This window comes from Lasioglossum baleicum, chromosome 11 (genome assembly GCF_051020765.1).
Source record: "Lasioglossum baleicum chromosome 11, iyLasBale1, whole genome shotgun sequence".
Lineage (NCBI taxonomy): Eukaryota > Metazoa > Arthropoda > Insecta > Hymenoptera > Halictidae > Lasioglossum > Lasioglossum baleicum.
The window spans coordinates 7,003,586-7,024,207 of record NC_134939.1 but is presented as its reverse complement, the minus strand read 5'-3'; the positions used below and the strand labels follow the sequence as shown (position 1 = coordinate 7,024,207).

The window sequence follows — 20,622 nt, the reverse complement described above, 5'->3', positions numbered from 1 at the left end:
AGAACGTTATACACGACGTTCCCTAAAACTAGAGTAGTTTCTGTTAACAGTCTGCCACTATACAAGTCCCACAGAAATAAAAAAAAAAAAGAATAACTCTAACTCGCACACGCATATGAATCTACGTAGAAGACTACGTGTTCGCCAGGTCAGAGGATGAAGGACAATGAAGAGACTGGTCCGGAGACGGCACGAACTCTCGACGACCTAGCTTGCAAGTCCGAAGAGAGAACGATACAGTAGTGCACGGTTAAATTTACATCAGTTCGGGAGCCAGCAGTTACATTCCCGCGAGCAGGAGCGAAATAGACGTAGTACGCCGATCATCAACAGCAGTGTCGCCAGAATCGACCAAAACTGATCGATTTCCCTCTCCTCCTTTTCCCCTTCCACTATCCCATTCCAGCACCATGAGCATACTCCAACATCCCCCATTAACACCGTAGACTGGTCACGTACAGTGTCGCCAGATCGAGAAAATCGAGGGGAATACAAGTACCCCCTCTTTGATGATCGGACCAGACTACGACACGGGCACGGTGGTCTACGGTCTTAGTGGGGGACGTTGGAGTGTGCGCATGGTGCTGGAATGGGATAGTGGAAGGGGAAAAGGAGGAGAGGAAGAGATATCCATTTGGATATCTATCTGGCGACACTGGTCACCTATTAATCTGGTTATCAGAGAGGGGGTAAACTGTATTCCCCTCGATTTCCACGATCTGGCGACACTGGTCAACGGTAGAGACTCAAAGGGAGATTGAAAAACTAAACATGCAACAAAGGAAATTTCGTTTTCAGTAATTATCGTCTTACCTTCATAATTGCAGTACCGATGGACAGCAGAGGTTCTTCCGATTAAGCCAAGTCCAAACACGATGTAAATCGGACTATTTGCATCACCTTATAAAAATGAGAAGAACGTGTCGTGTTTTTATGAATTTGTTCAACAATTACAATCTCAATAATTGTAGATCACAAATATTAAAACCCGCGACTTTGACGAGTCACGTAATCCGAATCCATTCGGTCCCAATTGTGGATGTTTAAGTGGGGAGGTGGTTCCAACTGAAAAAGGAGAGGGGGTAGGTGCATGATTTGCCTCGTGTTTGGATTCATTCTAATCGGAAGAGTCCCGGCGATCCGTTGGTGCTACAATTACAAAGGTAAGACGAGAATGACTCGAAGTAAGAAATTGTCTTTGCTGTATGTTTACTTTTTCGTGGCGTTGCATGTATCGTATCGATCCTCTATCCTTGTCTGGTGAGGTAGCTTCGCCGAGCTCGAGACACTGACTGCGTTGGGAGATGAGTGGGGCTGACTCGTGCAAATTTAACCGTGCAGACGACGACTCGATGTGAATTGAACCGTGCACTACTGTATCCCTAGTTTCGAGTGTACTTAACAACCCCAGAAGAAATACTTGCCGGAATAGGTGGACTGTCGGCCGGTGGATTGTTGGGTTGCTGCAGATTGCGGCGCCCTGGCGGTTTGATCCTCGCTGCTGTGGCCGCTGCTTGTGGCACTCATCGGGCTGTCCATGCTCCTTGGAACGGTGTTGGCGTTGACATTGTTCCCGGTGACGGCTAAACCGCGCGGTATCACCGGACTAGGGCTAGGAGAGAACAACGAGTGTCCGGCTGAATACGTATGAGTAGACTTCGTGTCCACGGGCGAGACCCACATCTCCTCCAACGGTATGCGACCCCGTGACTCCACCAGTCCCGGCGTGCTCTGACACCGTCCCATCGAAGCTGAAAATTTAGTTCATCTACAGACGTGTGCAGGAGGATGCTGGACCGAAGATCAGAGGAAAAAGCTTTTCTTTCACATGCGTCCTAGTTCTGGCTAACCTCGCGCAAGACACTACTGCTTTCTTTGCTACCAGCCACACTCATCCTCTCTGCTACTTTAACCGTTGATTGGTCACGTGCCTTAGAATCACATGGTCGGTCACGTGGGGTTTGTCAGACCCTGTATGAGAAACGCTTATAATCTTCGTTATTATTGTTTCGGACGTTCGCACAGTGTGACGCGCGTATGGACGTTCGCGACAAAATTCATAGCCAGACAAAGATGTATATCACAATTAATAGTAAAAATATATCATTTGTGTAATATCCGTAATGACTGTACTAAAAATGGCGGAGGTGCTTTTTGATACTTCTTTTAAATATCAAGTCAAAGTTTTTCTTATCGATTTTAAGGGTATATATATATTAATACTTATAAATAGAAAGACTGCGGATGTTTATGCAAAATAAAAAGTTTGTGCATCAATTGCAAGACGCAGGAACGAAATATAAATTTACATTATTCATTAATATAATTTTAAGGTGGTGAAAATAAGATATTAAGACCCTTGAAGTCTTTTAATATTTTCACTGTTTTAAACTGCACTTGCTCATTTCTGTTATAAATGCATAAAATCCGGAGTCTACTTATAAAGATTAAATTAATCAAGCATATTTTCGACAAACGGTACACGTTCAAAGAATTATTTTTGACAACAAAATTGAAAATTTCATAAAATTTGTCAACAGTACTAAAATCTACATACCTTCATTAGCATTTTACGATTAAAAAAATGGTTCGAATGTTTGACTTAATTTTTCCGACTTTTGTCCATTGCTCGTCACACTGTGATCCGTTGTGACCGATATGTACAAAGGTATGCTTTAATTAGTCTTCGTGAAAATCTCGTGCATAACTTTGGTATAACATGCGACTATGTTCATGTTCAATGTGTACGATTGAAATAACAATGTTATAAACGTTAAAAGTTTACTGGGGCCTACCAAACCCCACGTAGCCAGTCAAAGGTTAAAACTTAGTCTCCCAAGGTGGATGCTGAGGAGATACTGTTTTCTGTTGTTTCCATTTAACTTTTCAAGATGCAAATGTACGGCGCACTATTGTACAGTTGAACTTCCGTTATATGAAGACAGCACTGTTTTTCAGTTCTACCAATTAAAAATCTATTCCGAAATATCATACTGTTTCATTAACACTAAACCTACCGAGCACTAAAAGCGATGAAAATGGTTGAGCTTATAGAAATTACATGGCTCTATTTATTTAGATTTTTTGCCATTTTTATTACAATATTTGCGTGGATAAAGAAATCGATGAAAACAAGTTCCATGTAAGCAACTATTAAGTTTCAATAATTGTGAAACTAAAAATATAAACCCCGTAATTTGACCGGCAGTGGTAAGTTTAGTGTTAACTTGAAAATATGATTAAATCAAGTATGGAAATATTCAATAAAACACACAGAAAAATGTCATCGGAAATTGGAAACGAATCCATGTCCAATAAAATTTATACAGTATTGGATGTATTAAATAAACAGCCCTCAAGACCAGTGATAATTAAGAACAAACAGAATTTGTTTCTCCACAAACAGAATGTCGGAAACATCGAAAACGTGTTATTTTATCGGACGCAGTAACGAAGAAATATATTTGTTCGAAGATATAACTTTCTATGGAAGAAAATCAATATTTACTGAATACATATAATTCTGTTTAGTATAAAACACATTCTCTTGAACAATGGTGGCACTGTTAGAAATCAAAATAGTAATTAAGAGAAGCAGTTAAAGAAAATGTGTTGTTAATGTATACTTATAACACAATATAAATTATACGAGAACATACAGTTAGGAGCAAAACTGATCACACTTTAAATTAGAATAACTTTTTTATGAACGGACCAAACGACTTCAATTTCTCTGTAAGACTAGATGAATTAGTTTAGTAAATGATGTCTACAAAGTATGTTGAAAAAATGCATTTGGTCGGAATTGTGAAAAACAATAGTAAAAATTGATTTTTACGACTTTTTTAACTGGGCCAATAACGAAAATTTAAAAGATGTGTTTGGTCAACTTGTACAAATTATATCCGCTCCGAAAATTTCATTGAAATTGGTTAATTAGTTTACGAGTTATAATCGATCAAAAGTGGTAAAGATGGCAGTTGTAGGCCGAAAATAAAAAAATTGCAATTTTTACCACTTCCGATTGTCTATAATTCGTAAACCAATTAACGAATTTCAATGAAATTTTCGGAGCGTATATAATTTATACAAGTTGATCAAACACATCTAAATTTTCGTTATTGGCCCAGCTAAAAAAAGTCGTAAAAATCAATTTTTACTATTGTTTTTTCACAATTGCGACCAAATACTTATTTCAACATATTTTTTAGACGTCATTTACTAAACTAATTCATCTAGCCTTACAGAGAAATTGAAGTCGTTTGGTCCATTAATAAAATTCTGATTTAAAGTGTGTGTGATCAGTTTTGCTCCTAACTGTAGATTCAGGTTAAATTTAATTTAAAAACTGGGTAAAAACCGTTATCGTCACGATTCTTGTAAGATTATTTAAAAAATATTTATAACGAATCCGCAAGTTTTCTGTCTATATTCTGAAAGGAGATTTGATTATTGATTATTTATTTCGCGGTACATCTGTCCAGAGCTACCCGGCTTTCCATAACTGGAAACCGAAATCAAGTTTCCGCAGGTTTAAAATGCAGCTGGAGAAGCGAATTTTTCGGGATGTGTCTGACGGTCGTCCCGGACACGTTTCCGACTGTTTCGTTCGTTTGAGAGAGATCTTGGTCTCGTACGCACCTCGGTGTCCCGGCTGCAGCGTCAAGCCATCTCTCATTTTCACCGGCAAGCTTCTTTAATTAAGCCACCGCACCTTTCTCATTGTGCAGCCACTGCAGTCGAGTGCGCGCACGCGCTCCGACGTGTGCTACGTGCCGCAACTTTGCCTCCAAGAGTTCACACAAAACGACTCACTGGTTCGAAAGTTCGTCTCGCACCACCGCGCCCGCGAGAACTTTCTTTCGCCGGGAGAAGGAAGCTACCGAGTAGACAAGCTGCATTTGTTTTGCGCCGAACTTCAGAATTAATTAATTAGAAGTTTGTGCCCGGTTACGGCCTGTTGCCATTACCGCGCAGAAGAAATCTTTGCATGTCTTCTTCGTTGTCTTTCATGTATTCGCGAATTAGGCGGCTGCAAACAAACACCACTGGAAACGCGACTGGTCCTTCGACCATTGCATTGCGCGACGTGTCCGCGCGTGATAACTAGACTGCGGATGCATTTATGGTAAGAATGGATGGGTATAATTTTGAACAGAAGGATTGCAGAGAGTTTAAGAACATCAATATATTTTTTACAATTTAGTAAAACTATTCGAGACAGAAATAAATTCTATTTTTAGTTGCTGTGTCATTTTATACAAACAATTTCTATTTCTATTCTACATATATGCATGACGATCTGCAGTTTAGTGATAACTGAAGTGAATAATTATAATAGTAACTGAAGTCCCTATTATGTCAACAAGCTCAAACTTTAAATAGCTGCATCTAGGCCCGGGCAACTTCTTCCCCGTTGTCGCTTCACGACTCCCACTACCAGTGTACCAATTCCCCCACTACCATTGTACTGTTCTCCCACTATCAATTATTTCGTATTGCCCCTACCGTGCTTTGCCTCGCGTGACTGCGAGGATACGGCTTCCTTCCCTACTCCTAATATCCCAAACCTCCTTCTATATTCCGCAGGAGTTTGGTGGGAAGGACTCAGGAGTAGGGAGAGGAGTCGTCTACGGCTCGCGAGCAGCAAGTTACCCAGGCCTGATCTAAGGTGATCTATATGCAACATTATTTACTGTACAAATCAATACAGATTAAAGCTAGCAATTTAATTAAGTGACTACAATCGAATAGAAATGAATAGAAATGTCTTTATCCTATTTTTAAATTCTTTCTATCCTTCGTTTCAAGTTCTACCTACTCAAGTTTGTCATAAAAATGCATGAACTATAATACCTAAGTACATTATAGATAAAAATGACGTGGGAATTCAAAGAAGTACCAACACAAAAACTATAAATTACACGTCTTTGTGGACGTGGTTCAGGGATGAACTAGGTAAAATAAGAATATTTTTGACTATCTTTGTTGCAATAAAGTTAAAAGCAACCCCTCGGAAGTTTGGACGTTCCACTTTAACTTCGAATACTGAATGCATGAATAATTCCGCGAATACTGGCAGGAAAAAGTGTCTATTTTTTTTAGTCAACTTCGAAACCAGCAAAACGATTATTTCGATACTGCTCTACCTCGATTTTCATGCGGCTACAATATATTTCAATTTGTACAAAATCACGGACATCGAGCACGCAAGTGATGGATTTAGCATGCAATGGACCCTATTCATTTGTATACATGCGTGTATGCCCGCTTAAACGCGCGCGCGCGCGCGCGCGTTTTCCGGAAAACTTTTAAAACCTTTGCAATTTACCGATTTGTTAGCTGCAATTCCGTACACTGCCACTATCCTCTAAATCCATGTATGTATAAATACTATTTTTCTATAGCCTTGTTACTAAACATTTTTGCCGTAGAGGAAAATATCACTGTTCTAAATAATGATTACGCCCTTATTCAGATTTATCGTCATTATTAGACAGCGGATCTTCATGTAAAATATAAACATTTTCTACTCGAATTACAACAAACTGGAGTGAAACGGAAACTTATTTTCTTTCTTAATATGTTTACTAGATCGGAAATAATAAAACAGTATTTTTAAATTCTCCGAATATTTTCACTGTTCTAAATTATACCTACTATTTTCTCCAAAAATGTATAAATGAATATTTCGTAAGAATTAACGAAGCATTAATGTATATTTTTTTATTGAAACGCTATTCAATCTTTATTCGGAACATATTTTTCCACGGACGAATGTTCTTTTCAAGAATATCCTGAACGCAGTCAAATGGTTAAACTGGCAAATGGCTACGTATTTGTACAAACATCGGAGCGTTTTAAATTACGTGCAAACAAAAAGAGAGATTCGCTTAGTTCGCTTTCGACCGGATTAAAAAACGTGTATAAAATATTTGAAATGGATTGTGGAATAAATAACTGAAGCTTCACTTCACGACACGTGTACCGAATATAAAACACCCGGGGTTGTACATATATATAATGTACATAGTGCATAGTATAACGAATTTGCTTGCGCTGCGTTTTGTTCGATTTCGCATGTTTTCTGCATCAGAGTTTTGTTCGCCCAATAACGCACGATGGATTTCTACGCTGTACGATGTTCCGTAGACCGATTGTAATAGGTAGAGACCAAACTAACCGGGAACAACGAACAAGGCAATTCACTAATCCATTTTTCTGTGGATTCAGAGATGAAATGGTTGCTGAAAACGCTGTCAACGTTGTTGATCTCTTTGAACAATTTTTGATCTGACAGAGAACAAGCTTTTCATGGAAAGCAGTGTGTTCTTCCATTTGAATTATTAACATGTTGACAATAAACTAAAGAAAAAGGCTGATTTGCTTAACAAAAATTTGACGAAATCAAAATAATTTAATCATTGAGATCTTTAATGGATTACTTCTTGAACTTCTTTGGATCGTATACAAATAACTAATGAAGTTCTGTTAAAGTTGTATTATTAACAAAATTAATTATTAAAAAATTGAGTTATCCACATATGAGCGACGTGCTAGTTAAAATGTTAGTGAGGTAAAAATTGAAGACACGCTCTGTATATCAGCACAAAAATTAATTTTTAGATCTGCACGATACAAGTAATCTGTGACATAGATCTCTATACAAAATAAAAATTTCTTAAAAGTATTTGAATTTCAACCCTCGTATGACAGATTGTGGTCTCCGGTGACTGGGTCTCGCGTGACCCAGACTAGTGACCGTACAGTTAGAGACGAAAAGAGTTAATGAAAATCTATTTTTTCTCTTAATAATATTATAATAGTAAATATAAAACAATACAAAAACACTCGTTATGTTTTGTAAGGTTTTCACTGTTTCACGTATTGTTTATGAATGAAGGATCGCATTAACGCTAAACCTACCGACCATCAAAAGTGACTAATGTGTATGGTATTATAAAAATAACAAGATTAAATTTATTTATATTTTGTGCGATTTTTACTATAATATAATACTAGAGTCAAAAAATGAATTTAATCAATCCCCATGAAAACACCTTCACAATCTCAATAATTGTCAATCAAGAAATCTAAAATGGGCCATTTGACCCTTCGTGGTAGGTTTAGTGTTAATGGAAGAAATGGCACATTATTAAAACTTGTTTTTGAACAGCATAAACTTGTTTCACGTATCGGGAAAAGCCTCTTAAAAATCGTGGAGCCCCGCGAGCTGGGCGAGGAGGAGCGTAGAACGCGCGACACGGCCGTAATTTCATTTCCCCGATTTCAATTTAAGGGCAGCAGCGGGAAGTTTGGTTAGGTCCTGCCGCATTAATAAATACCGGTCCACAAAGGATAATTTTATATCTTTGTTTTATCTTTTCTGGCAAGTGTAACAGCACACAAAGTCGTCCACTCGTTTCCTCTGAACCAGGTGTTCGTAACTCTCTGCCGCGCCGGCAGTTTTGCCTGGAGCGACCGCAAGCGGCCGTGCTTAGCACAGGTGAGTTGCCCGAGTCTTTTGAGCACGATGGTACTACCGCGTTACCAGACTTAGAGGTCGACCTTCTATGAACGGAGCCCTGTACTTACGTTGCTCTTATTATAAGGCTGAACCGCGTAACTGTAACGACTTCGATAACTCGGTAAGTAATCACTAGACTGCAGAATACTGCAGATCTTTATGGAAATTCGGATTCTTCCGGGGTGTACCTTTCCGCAACAGATTAAAACGAAAGTTTTGGTGGCTCGAGAAATCTCCTGGTCTGAATGCAACAGAAAATCGCTGAAAGTTCGCGAGTCTCCTGGAAAATTCTACATATACAATCAAATTACGGTAATGCCTCGATGCATGTAGAAGGGATTTGTACGATATTTGCAGAAAAATGACCACTATAGCCCTTAATACAATGATAAAACTGTTTTGTGTTTAATTATTTCTTTATGCGACTGTTACCAACATATTCGTGACATTTTTCTGGTTAACATGAGCCCAAACACGATATAATTCGATACATATTCGCTTGTCCCATTAACGATTTAGTAAAACCTCTATTATCCTTTATTATACGAATCAGTTTAAAGCGACAAACAGTGAACTGATCGTACAAATTAGTAACATTTAATCTAATAGTTAGGTAATCCGAACCTTACGTTCCACTATTGGTTCGGATAATAGAGGTTCTACTGTATCATGGATTAAAATCGTAGATATGATCCAAACTGTGTCGTGTTTGGTATCATTTTAATGAGAAAAATGTCAGGAATATGTATATTGATAACTAGACTGCGGATGTTTATACGAAATGAAAATGTTTGCGTTGTTTGCAAGACACAGGAGCCAAATAAAAAATTTTTATTAAGCTTGATTTTCTTATTCAGCTGAAACTGATGTCCTTAAATCTTTTTAAACCACTGCTTTAAACTGTACGTACCTATTTTTGTCATATATGCATAAAATCCGCAGCCTATTGATAACAGTTCCATAAAAGAAAGTTTCAAGTTCAAGTTACACTGAGTTCTCGTTATTTGCACGATACTTTAAAGTTTGAACATTGCAAATATGCATACAACGTGATTGACACCATGGTCCATTACGTGGCTAAAAAATACAATTTTCGTATTGCGAATTTGGTCATTTGTCCACGAGTATGTGCAGGTTGGACAGTCCAGTCCATTAATTCCTCCGAAGTAGAAACCCGTTTGCAACAGCGTTCAGCCTCAACTCCTAATTGTAAGCTGCTCTTCCAGCAACTATGTTGACCGGACTGGTAAGAACACTGGTGATTGTGGACGAAGCATGTACGGCTTTGCTTGGAGCTTTTCGGTCCGGCTTCGGCACGTAGCCTTGCCCGGATGCTTAGTATGTTCCTGCGTTTCGGTTTTCTGTGAGAGAACTGTTCGCCGAGATTAATTATCGCAATTTTACGGGTTCCTCGTGAATTCCCTGTAGGAGGTTTCTCGCGCAGCTCCGCCGCGGTTTATCGAAATATCGTACTCGATACTACCGGAGCCATACACATCGCGAGCTCGAATTTTAAACGGTAGCGCTGCAGAGAGGAGTTTGCCGTTTCATTAAAATTCCATGGGAACTTTATCCCTCGTTCGGTTATTTTCACCGTTTCTGCGAATTCTGGCTGACCTCAGCTATCCGAGCAACTCTTTTGATCTATAGTTTCGATGTAATTGTTGTTCAACGGCTGCGGAAAATGCGCGAGGCAGCGTTCCGTCCTAGGGCCGCTGGAGGACTCATCGATGAGGCCATCTAGCAAGCCCTGACATACACGCTGACATCAGAGTATGGTGTCCTCACTCTACCTTTCCCTTCTACGACGCTAGTCCCCACTCCTCCGCCGCGACCCGACCACGTGACTAATCCGGTACTGGCAGAGAGAGGATAACTTTTTCCATCGATTCGTGCCAGTGTCGGCAGAATCGACCAAAAACGTCGATTTTCCCATTCCAACAACCTCCACTAAGACTGTAGACTGGTCTCGTTACGTCATTCGCCCCACTCAATTCGTGTTGCGTCCCCGTCGCGCACGCGTAACATGTCACGTATTAATTGGAGAGAGGGTAAACTGTATTCCCCTAAATTTCCCCGATCTGGCGACACTGATTCGTACACCTTCCCCTCATCTGGTGACTCTGATCAGAAGGCAGTTGAGGACACTACATACAGGGTGAGTCACCTAAGACTTTTACGTTTAGGACGTTAATTAACGTTGAATAACCTTGAATGATTATATCGTTGACATTTCCTCGCGAAGGGCTACAAACGTAGGAGTTCAAAAATATGTAGTTCCATTAAAAAAAAACTAGGTTGACCTCCAAATCTCCTAAGTACCTTCACCCGAGTTATTCAGGCGGCTTGTCTTAGGTGACTCACTCTGTACAAGTTCGGTGACGGATTAGGTAGTAGCGGAAAAGGTGTTGACTATTTGTATCGCGATAATTTCAACAGAGACCCCCCACCACAGAGTCTAGAATACACTATACAGCAAATTCATTTTGTGGCGCTATCGGCCGCCTGAGTGAATCAAATGGGCTGCTCTACCAATGGCAGACCATGGTTGCACAGTGAACCGCACCGCGGGCACGGTTTATAGCAGGCTGGTTCCCCAAGAAAATCCGTAGCGTGTTCAACGGGTGGGACCAGCGGTAAACAAGTGCGCGCGATGATCATTTTGAAGCCACCATTCCGGTGGTATCATTTAAGTAGGGCAAAGTCGGATTAGTTGGTCAGAGCCAATAAGCTGCTGCGTCTATGACATGCTTGGATTAGTTGATGTTTTGTTGATCTGCACTGTTCCGGCTCGTTGAATAGAGCACAGCTATGCTTGGAACTGCCCGATTGGGTATAGCTGCCGTACGGCAATGATCTCACAAGAGATCATTAATGAAACTTTTGTGAGAGCTGATTCTTAGAAAAATATTCGACACGTGTTTTTTTTATCAGATATCGTCCATGTTGTAGGGGTGTAAACAGCCCTTAAAGTTGGTGGTTAGAAACGTATTTGATTGAATATCCTGGGACCTATTCGAGCTAGAGAAACAGTTTACATGGTGAAGTTGTGTAATTTTTTATTATCAGGAATAGATCTGCGAAAACAGATTTCAGATATCATTATTTGTCTAAACATTATCTTGAAAATTTTTGCTATTTTCCCTTAATATTGGCAAATTTACGCGATTGTGGTTGGAGATGTTTTAATAAGTTCATTATACACCGCGCCACAAGATTAAACGAGCGGTAAATTTTAATAAAAAAAACGGTCGCTGCTCGAAGTCTCGTAACTTCCTATAAAGTAATCTTCCGATATTCTGCCGGCGCTCATTCTGAAGGATAAAGTCTTTACTTTCATCCCCTTAAAGTTAGTATTTTCAGAGACCCTTTTCTGTTATAAAGTGGAGTGAGACACTAAGCTTGTCTCCTTTCTTTCGAAATTTTAGTACGTATGGAGAGTGCGCGTGTGTCTAGTGTGTAAAGTGCTGTAAAATCGGAAGATCCGAGATCAAGACTTGAGAGGTCAATGTAAAGATGACGCTTCCCTCATAAGATTACATTGAAAAGAATATGGAGAGAAATGTGTGAAACTACGTACAGCAGTTCGAACGTGTAAAATTTCAACAGAGGAAAAGCGCAACCGCATTCTTTTACTCAATTTTATAACAAAAAAGGTCTTGGAAAAACTAAGGATGTGAATGATACTTTAATTTGATGGAGTAGTATACTATCATCGTCTTTTGATGTTCGCATCAATATATTATGGTTTTTTAGTATACGAAGTTTATCTCTCCGAGTTTTCATCAATCTTTTTTAACTCTGTAGAGTAGATGAATTAATACTTTCAAATTATTTCTGTACCTTTAACATATTGTACCATTTTATGGAATCCTTGATTTAATATAAATAAATATTTGAGACTTAAAATACCGTTTAACTTTTTGTTAAAATGTATAGAAACGAACAGCTTTTCTATTGTGAGTTGATACAGAAATGCCTAACGGTAACATTGAATAAATTATTAATAAACAATTAGTTATTCACATGAAATTAATCATAATTATTAATTTATGCTATTACTAAAATATCATATTATAAACTAAACCTGACCCGTGCATTACAAGTTTGAGTTGCTCCGAAAATTAAATGAGGAATCAACGTAGTTATTGAAACACGTATAAACAGCTATTAATATTTCAAAATATTAATTATCCGACAATGGCTCCAAATGAATACATTTTCGCAAGAATCTTTGTTATCAATAACGTAATTGTCTTTTTCTGTCATTTGTTAATTTTTATGTGGGTATTAAATAGTTTCGTTAATACTTTTGTATACATTAGTTACAAAAGATTCAGCCCCCCAAAATATTTTCGGTGACCCTGCTAATTTTGAGAGATTTTCGAACTGTATCTGTTGTTCTAAGCATTTAGGTGAAACAGAGCTTCATTTTTTTTTTTAATTTCATTCTGTTGTATGCACGTATAGTAGAAGCTTGTATGTAAAATAAATAATTAAGAGTAACATTCGGTTATTATATATGAAATGTCCGATTTTTGCAATACCTTAAATAAACCTAATTTTTTCCTAAATAAAACTAATTAATTAAAGTCAAATAATTAATAAAGTGACTGCATAACATTTTCATTTTAAAATCGGACAAATCATATGTAACAACCAATGTAATAATAAAAAGTAATAAACACTAGATACTTAATAAATGAGTCAAATCAGGCCACAAGTTAATTCGCATAGAACACACATTCAATCGACTACTTTTTAAGAAAAATTTTTTTGTTTGAAAGTCGATGGAAAACTGAGTGATTGAGATTTTAAAATCACTATTGAAAGCATAGTATTTGACGAAATTTTATGATAGTTAAAATATTGACAATTAGTAAAAGCACCATTGAAAGCATGATTTTAATTTATATGAATTGTATATTTTATAGAATCCCCAGATTTACTATTGCAGTATATTTTTGACGGAAATTTAGTGTCAGATACTTAATAAATTTTAAGGGGCCTCGGTCTACTAACTTGTGGACTGATATCAGAGAAAATTTCGAAAGAACGTTATGAGAATGGTATTTAATCATTCTTACTCTTCTCCGGAGGCGCCCTCTTGTATTTCTCGAGTCTTTTTACGGCGATGGCTTCGAGGCGGAATCTGGCAGCAGGATATTCCTTGAGGACGTCCCACATGTCCTTCTTGCTGAGGACGAAGAGGTCCGAGTATCCAACCGATCGCACGCTGGCTGTTCGCCGGTTACCTGCGACGATGTAGCCATTTATTGGTTATCGGGATGCATCAAGCTTTCGTTTGTATCCGCTCAGAATCGATCGTTTCTGAACCTCACAAATTCCCATTTGGTCGTGTGTGTGATCCTACCTTAACTGACGTTGCATATTGTAATAGATTCTCGATTCTATTATGCAAACTCTATTACTGAAATATCGGAAGCATAACCTTGGCTAGTACGCCGTAAAACTCATGCCTAGAAAAGTTTTCATTGTCGATTGACAAGCTACGTGATACTTTATTCGTATGAGCACGTTTCCATCGGACCGGAGCTTCTCGAATGCAAATTTCCACCGAGCACGCGGAAACTTTTGGAGTTACTGAATCTTCCTAGATTTAAGAAATCACATACGCTTCGCACTTCCGGTGACTCTACACATAGTAAGTACATCGTTTTATTAAAGCTAGGTTTACGAGGACTAAATTTTACAATATTAGACTGCGGATTTTATGCATTTATAGGAAGAATGAGTGCATAAAACATAGAACAGTGAAAGCATTAAGAGAATATTAAAATGTGGTTGTTATTTTGAATGATTAAAATTTTCTAGTATAGTCTAGATCAGTGGTGAGCACGTTTGCGTCAATTGAGGCAATACCGTCCCCACCATAGTGCCTAGTGATGAGAAACAGATTGGTGGGGGAAGCAAGCGATGTTAATTAAAAACTCTACCTATTAAAAGATTAAAATTATTAAGACAGCAAATGAATTCTTTCATGTAATTCCCACACCTTGTAATGGCAAACATTTTTATTTCGCATAAAGATCCGTAGTCTAGTATGTGTGTCAGAGTTGGGCAAAAATTTTATTAAAATAAAAATTTCGAATACTGTGGGTTTTTCAAAGTGGTTTTTAAACCGACTTTATTAGAAATTTTTATTTAAATAAAATTTTTGCCCAACTCTGGTCTATATGTTACAAGAATAATTAAAATGTGTCTGTCTATAAATTTTAAGCAATTTCTTTAACAATATATACCCAAATAAATTCGTTGAATAATTCGTCGTGGTTGCATCTTTGCAATCTCAATAATCGTAAATTAAAAATATTGAAATCAGTCATTTGCCCACCAATTTCTTCAATTAATAAAGTCAATATCAAATATAACTTTTTTAATAGCATTTTTGTTGTTAGATAACATATTATTATCATTGCTAGATAAAGTGAATTCCTACTTAATTTTATCTTTCGCAAATTACACCAAGAAAATTTTATTTCACTGCTAGTACGACACTGGAATTGGCATTCATAATTTACAATGATAAGCGTACGTGATTTCTACTGTAAACATAATGTTTTCATTGAAATTCTGGAGAATACTAATGTTTTATATTTAATACTTGTTAATAGATGGAATAATAAACGAGAATAATTTCTATGATTCTCACATATGTAATAAACAAAAGATTATTTATGTATGCTATTTCAAATTACATTTTCACTACACAAGGATATTTTATGCGGTAATATTTTTGGCTACGAATAAAATACGCACAGAAATTGTCAATACCGTAAAACAAAACGTAAGCTGTAAATTGTTATTGAATTAAAGCTGAATCATTCTGTTTCACTATAAAAAGATAGCATCGTATCCACATTACATATTCGAACGTTGTGTGATATACTCTATGTACTTATATGATTGAAAATCAATTTACTTATATTTTGAGTGTTTTACTTATATTACGAATAGTTTTACTAAATTTTCGTGGTATATACTGTAAGAATTAAGTATTTTCTATGGGAGCATTATTTACCAAAATTGTCAGTGCATCGGATTCACTGCAACAAATGTTAGCTTCGTGTGTTCACTCCGATGCAATTATGAAAGTATAGTAAGAAGAGGTGCAATATCAAGCTGTTCAAAGATGATAGTTACGTTGTGTAAAGTGGCTCATAATAAATGTATTAGAGTGCACAATTATTGTACTTCGAGGAACTCAAATGCATAGGGATTATACATAACATATTAGATCAAAATTGTTTGTATAACATTGAACAAACGTTGTATACCATTTCGGCACAGTGTGTTTAATAGTTTGCTTAATTTCGTTCACATTTAGTTTACTGATGGCACGAATACGTCAGATTAGGTTATAAAACGTTGCAAACACAAATAATGCAGAATGTTAATAACAAATTTCCAAATTTCTAATTAAATGTTTTGATACTAACACTTCACTGTTAACACTTCTTTACTTCATTCGCGCAACGAAATTTTTCATCCTAATCATCGTATTATTTATTATCATTATTTAACACTTGACCAGTCACAGGAATTGCTATTGTCACGTTTAGGATTCTTTTCTGGTAGATTAAAAACAATTGTAAATTTCTATAAAACCGTAGAATTTGTGAAAAGAATTGCAAAAATGTATTCAATGTCGTCACGTAACTGGTGAAGGGTTAAACTTTAGAGTCAAAGGTAGTGTCCTCTCCTCGCAAAGTATATTGACAAAATGTCATCTGTTACATGGAAATTGCGCAATATACAGGGAGCTAACTGTAATAGTCAATATGTGGGCGTATATCATGAGAAATTCAGATGCGGATTAATCACATGTTTGTGGAGTGTATGCATTACAGCAGTAAGTTACAATCACTGTTCAGTGGCTACGATAAGTAATGGAAACGAAGAATTGCGAAATATGTAATACATGAATAACAGTAATGCATCGAGTAACAATAGGAAAGTACAAGAATGAAAAGAAATCCCAGAAACATTTTGTGTATTTATAATTTATTCATAAAATTCATTTTCAGACTAATGATGCTGTTACGTTAATGTTTCAGAATCATCCCGATTCTGTGATCCAAAGTTGACAGTGTCGATCATAAAAATGTTTGAACACTTTGACATAACAAATAGGAAAAGATGTTAATGGTTCTACAATATCGATTACGTATTCATATTTTCGAAGTTGAATAAACTATACATACGTTGTTCGTGTAGATTCGACATGAATTAGTTAAACAGCAACATTGTATATAAAGTGTGCTGGTTGTATTTACAAGTGGTCGTTGTGTAATTTCTCGTGCAACAGTAAATACAAAATACAGAATTATGTAAACATATAAGTACACATATAAAGATTCGAACATTTTTGCGACCAGCTACATATACAGTTCAATAACCACATTCAAGGATAATGTTAATCAGCTCTGACTTGAGTTAACAATTTAGCACTGTTTACGAGGATTATTTGCATGAATTTCCATTAAACAATATATCCGATGTGATACCGAATAGATCAACAAACAAATTGAAGCTAAATAAATTGGCAAATACATGAAAATGTTTCGTTCGGTCAATTAAAACGAATAGTCACAAGAAATATATTTATCAGCATATCATAAAAGCTTCATCGATCGCCAAAAGAAATTGGAAAGAGGATGAAAAAGATGTTAGAAGAGCATGTCCCATTTTCAAGTGGAAAATTCTAAACTAGATCAGCTAAAGTAAACTACGGAAGCATGATAAAAGTCAAGAGTGACTAAAGATATGTTTCTTTTTGTCATAGATCGATCAACCAACACGATCTACACTGTTTCAGACATTTTCTGCACGAAATAGCAATATCATTATTACACAATCAATGTGGGAGTCGCCAGATTAAGATTTGCCTTCCACTCTACCCTTCCCCTTCCACGACGCTATCCCCACGCGTCAGCCTGGTCACGTGGCGCGCTGCGTCTCTGTCGTGCGCGTGTCACAATGTCACGTGACTAATCTCCGGTACTAGCAGAGAAAGGATAACTCTTTCCCCTTAATTCGAGTCAATTCCCCACATCTGGCGACTCTAAAAATGTGTTACTTCTGCGCGATAACTATAGTTTTTTTTGTAGATCGTGTTGACATGTTAGCTGAAAGACAACAATCGATAAAACAGAGGGTCGAAGGCTAAAGGGCAATTCGTGTCACGGGCCTTTTCCAAAACGATTCAACGATCCCGCAACGATTTGTCCACGTTTCTTTACGTTATCCACGCTCATATATAATTCATATATAAATGTAGGAACAATATAAACGATAGTTACAACAAAATAGATATCTTGTTGCCTTTAAAACAAAGTTTCCAATTTTTGCGTCTGAATGAAAAATGATATTTATGTTTACGGGGCGAGAAAACCGAACTCTAGGACTTCGTTTTGTTTGTTTTCAATTTTCGACGTGCTGCGAATATTTTCTTTATCATACATCGATATGGATATACCTAAACTAAACACACGTCCGATGTTTTTGTGTATTCCTTAAAATATTTTGACCTTGTTATTCGATATTTTACCGACACGAATAAAAATTCGATTCGTATTGGAAATGGGTTATGAATTAAACTGAAACAGCGTATACTGTTAAAACTGTTTTATTCAACCGAGCTTGGAAGGACGTCGTATCGCGCTGAAAGCTATACTAGAAGTGAAGAGAGGCGAAAAGGCAACGTGGAAAAGTCCCTTGTCCACTTGAAATAAAGGACCAGGCCTGTGCTCTGTCCTTTTCCCAGGCAATAGGTATGTAGAGAAGTCGCAGGCCCATGGGTCCGCTGACATCTGGTTACTGTTAAAGCCAGTGATTCTCATACAAAACTAAATTCGTTTTTGCATTTGGACTGCCGGAGTGTTACCGGCAATCCAACACGCCCCCTCAAAAATGAATCGGTTACATTTAAATTCTATTTCCCGTTTAACATCAAATATAATCACAATATCTATTACCACTAAAACAAAAATAATAAATGACTGTCCTTCCTTGCTTTCTCTGGGAAATACATATGGTCCAACATTTGTTGCGTGGATTAGGGAAACCCAGTAAAACCTAATCAGACCGTTAAGTATCCTTACGATTAGACTAACTTAATCAAAATATCTTATTGCTTAAGATTTATTGTAGCCCCATCCTTGTCCTGAACTCCAAGAATTTTACTGCAGGCAATGGTTTCGTAAGTACGTCGGCAACCTGGTTCTCTGTACAGACAAATTCAAGTTTAATCTGATTCTTTTCTATCTGTTCTCTAGAGAAGTGATACTTGATATTGATATGTTTTGATCTCTTGTGATTGCTTGGGTTTTGCGCTATACTTATGCAGCCATTATTGTCCTCATAAATAATAATCGGCTCTGAAATATTTATATTTATACTAATTGCTAAGGATTTCAACCATAATGCTTCTCTTACGGCCTCGAATAGTGCCATATATTCTGCTTCGGTAGATGAAGTTGCTACCGATGCTTGTCGCCGAGTCGACCAGCATATTGTGCATCGATCAAATAATTTAAACAAGTACCCTGATGTACTTCTTGGATCATTTTCATCTTGACCTCCCCAATCCGAATCAGCAAAACCACTTATTATTTTCACGTAATTACCTTTTACATAGGTCAACATGAGGTCACTTGAACCTTTCAGGTATCTCAGCACCCGCTTCAGATTTTGCCAAAGCTCCCTATTCTCTTTATTGGTATATCTGCTTAAAATGTTTATTGCAACACTCAAGTCAGGTCGTGTACATACCATTATGTACATTAGACTACCAATTAAATTTCTACACGGGGCCTCGTATTTTTCATCTGAATTTAACGCTAAATAGTTTAATTTGCTCGGAAGAGGTGTACTAACAGGTTTACAGTCAGTCATATTGAATTTCTCTAACACTGTTTTTAGGTATGCATTTTGATCTAACGTGATTTTACCGTGAGTCCTCTCAACTTTTATCCCCAAGAAAAGTCTAATCTCACCTAAATCTGTCATGCAAAACTGATCCATCAAATACCTTTTAAAGTTTGTCATTGTTTCCTTATTCGCAGTAGCAATCACAAGATCGTCAACATATAATACCACATATATATTTTCATATATATTTCCTTTATCTAATAGATAAATACAGCGATCAACCGAAGAGCTTCGAAAACCCTTTTCTACAAGACATTTTTCGAACATTTCGAACCAACATCTTGCTGCCTGTTTTAAACCATATATAGCTTTATTTAATTTGCAAACTTGATTACTTTTACTGACGACTCCTTCAGGAACTTTCATATAAATTTGCTCCTTTAACGTACCATTTAAAAATGCCGTCTTTACATCCATATGATGTATCATTAAATCAAACTGGTTTGCAAAAGCTATTATAAATCTGAAACTTGCTATTCTGGCAACAGGTGCAAATGTTTCATTGTAATCAACTAAATACTTTTGACTAAAACCGCGAGCAACAAGTCGCGCCTTATATTTTAATGGGTTTCCGAATTCATCACTCTTTATATTAAAGACCCACTTACAATCTACAATGTTTATATTTACCGGTCTTTCTACTAATGTCCATGTTTTATTCATCAAAAGGGAATTTATCTCATCAAGGATGGCTTGTTCCCATTGAATTCTATCAATTCTAGTTTTAACTTCATCAAATGAACTAGGAACTTTGCACATTAACGATTGTGCACACATAAGAAGATCATATTGTAAATCGCATTCTTCATACGATATAGAAGGTCCTTTTTTAATCCTTTCACTCCTTCTCAGCTCAGATTTCTCTTGTACTTCACTTTTATCATTTTTAGAAGTGGAAGACTCATTGTGCATATCTGTTTCTATTACAGATTTATTAGGTTTCTTTCCTAATTTTTCTTCAGAACTTATTTTTACCCTTGACACCGATACATCTGATTTATCAATATCAGATTTATTAGACTCTCCATCTATTTCTACTGATTTTGACCGTATGTCTAATGCATCAGTTTTATCATTACAATAGATGTTCTCACCCTTTTCAAGTCTCAGTATCGGTCGAGTTTTTAAGTAATTTGTCTCAT

General features: G+C 36.9%; 1 protein-coding gene across 9 annotated transcripts in view; it reads right to left on the bottom strand.

The window, feature by feature from the left end:
• The window catches only part of LOC143213439 (cyclic nucleotide-gated channel alpha-3), a 299,614-nt gene that overhangs the window by 8,756 nt on the left and 270,236 nt on the right, over positions 1-20,622 (bottom strand). For 6 of the 9 annotated variants that reach the window (XM_076433300.1, XM_076433292.1, XM_076433295.1 and 3 more), the window contains exons 13-14: positions 13,615-13,782; positions 1,425-1,751 (exon numbers count right to left, since the gene is read on the bottom strand). In XM_076433300.1, the coding sequence (XP_076289415.1) occupies positions 1,425-1,751; positions 13,615-13,782 (495 nt within the window). The remainder of the gene's footprint in view (positions 1-1,424; positions 1,752-13,614; positions 13,783-20,622) is intronic. The other 3 variants (XM_076433299.1, XM_076433297.1, XM_076433301.1) reach the window with 2 other exon arrangements.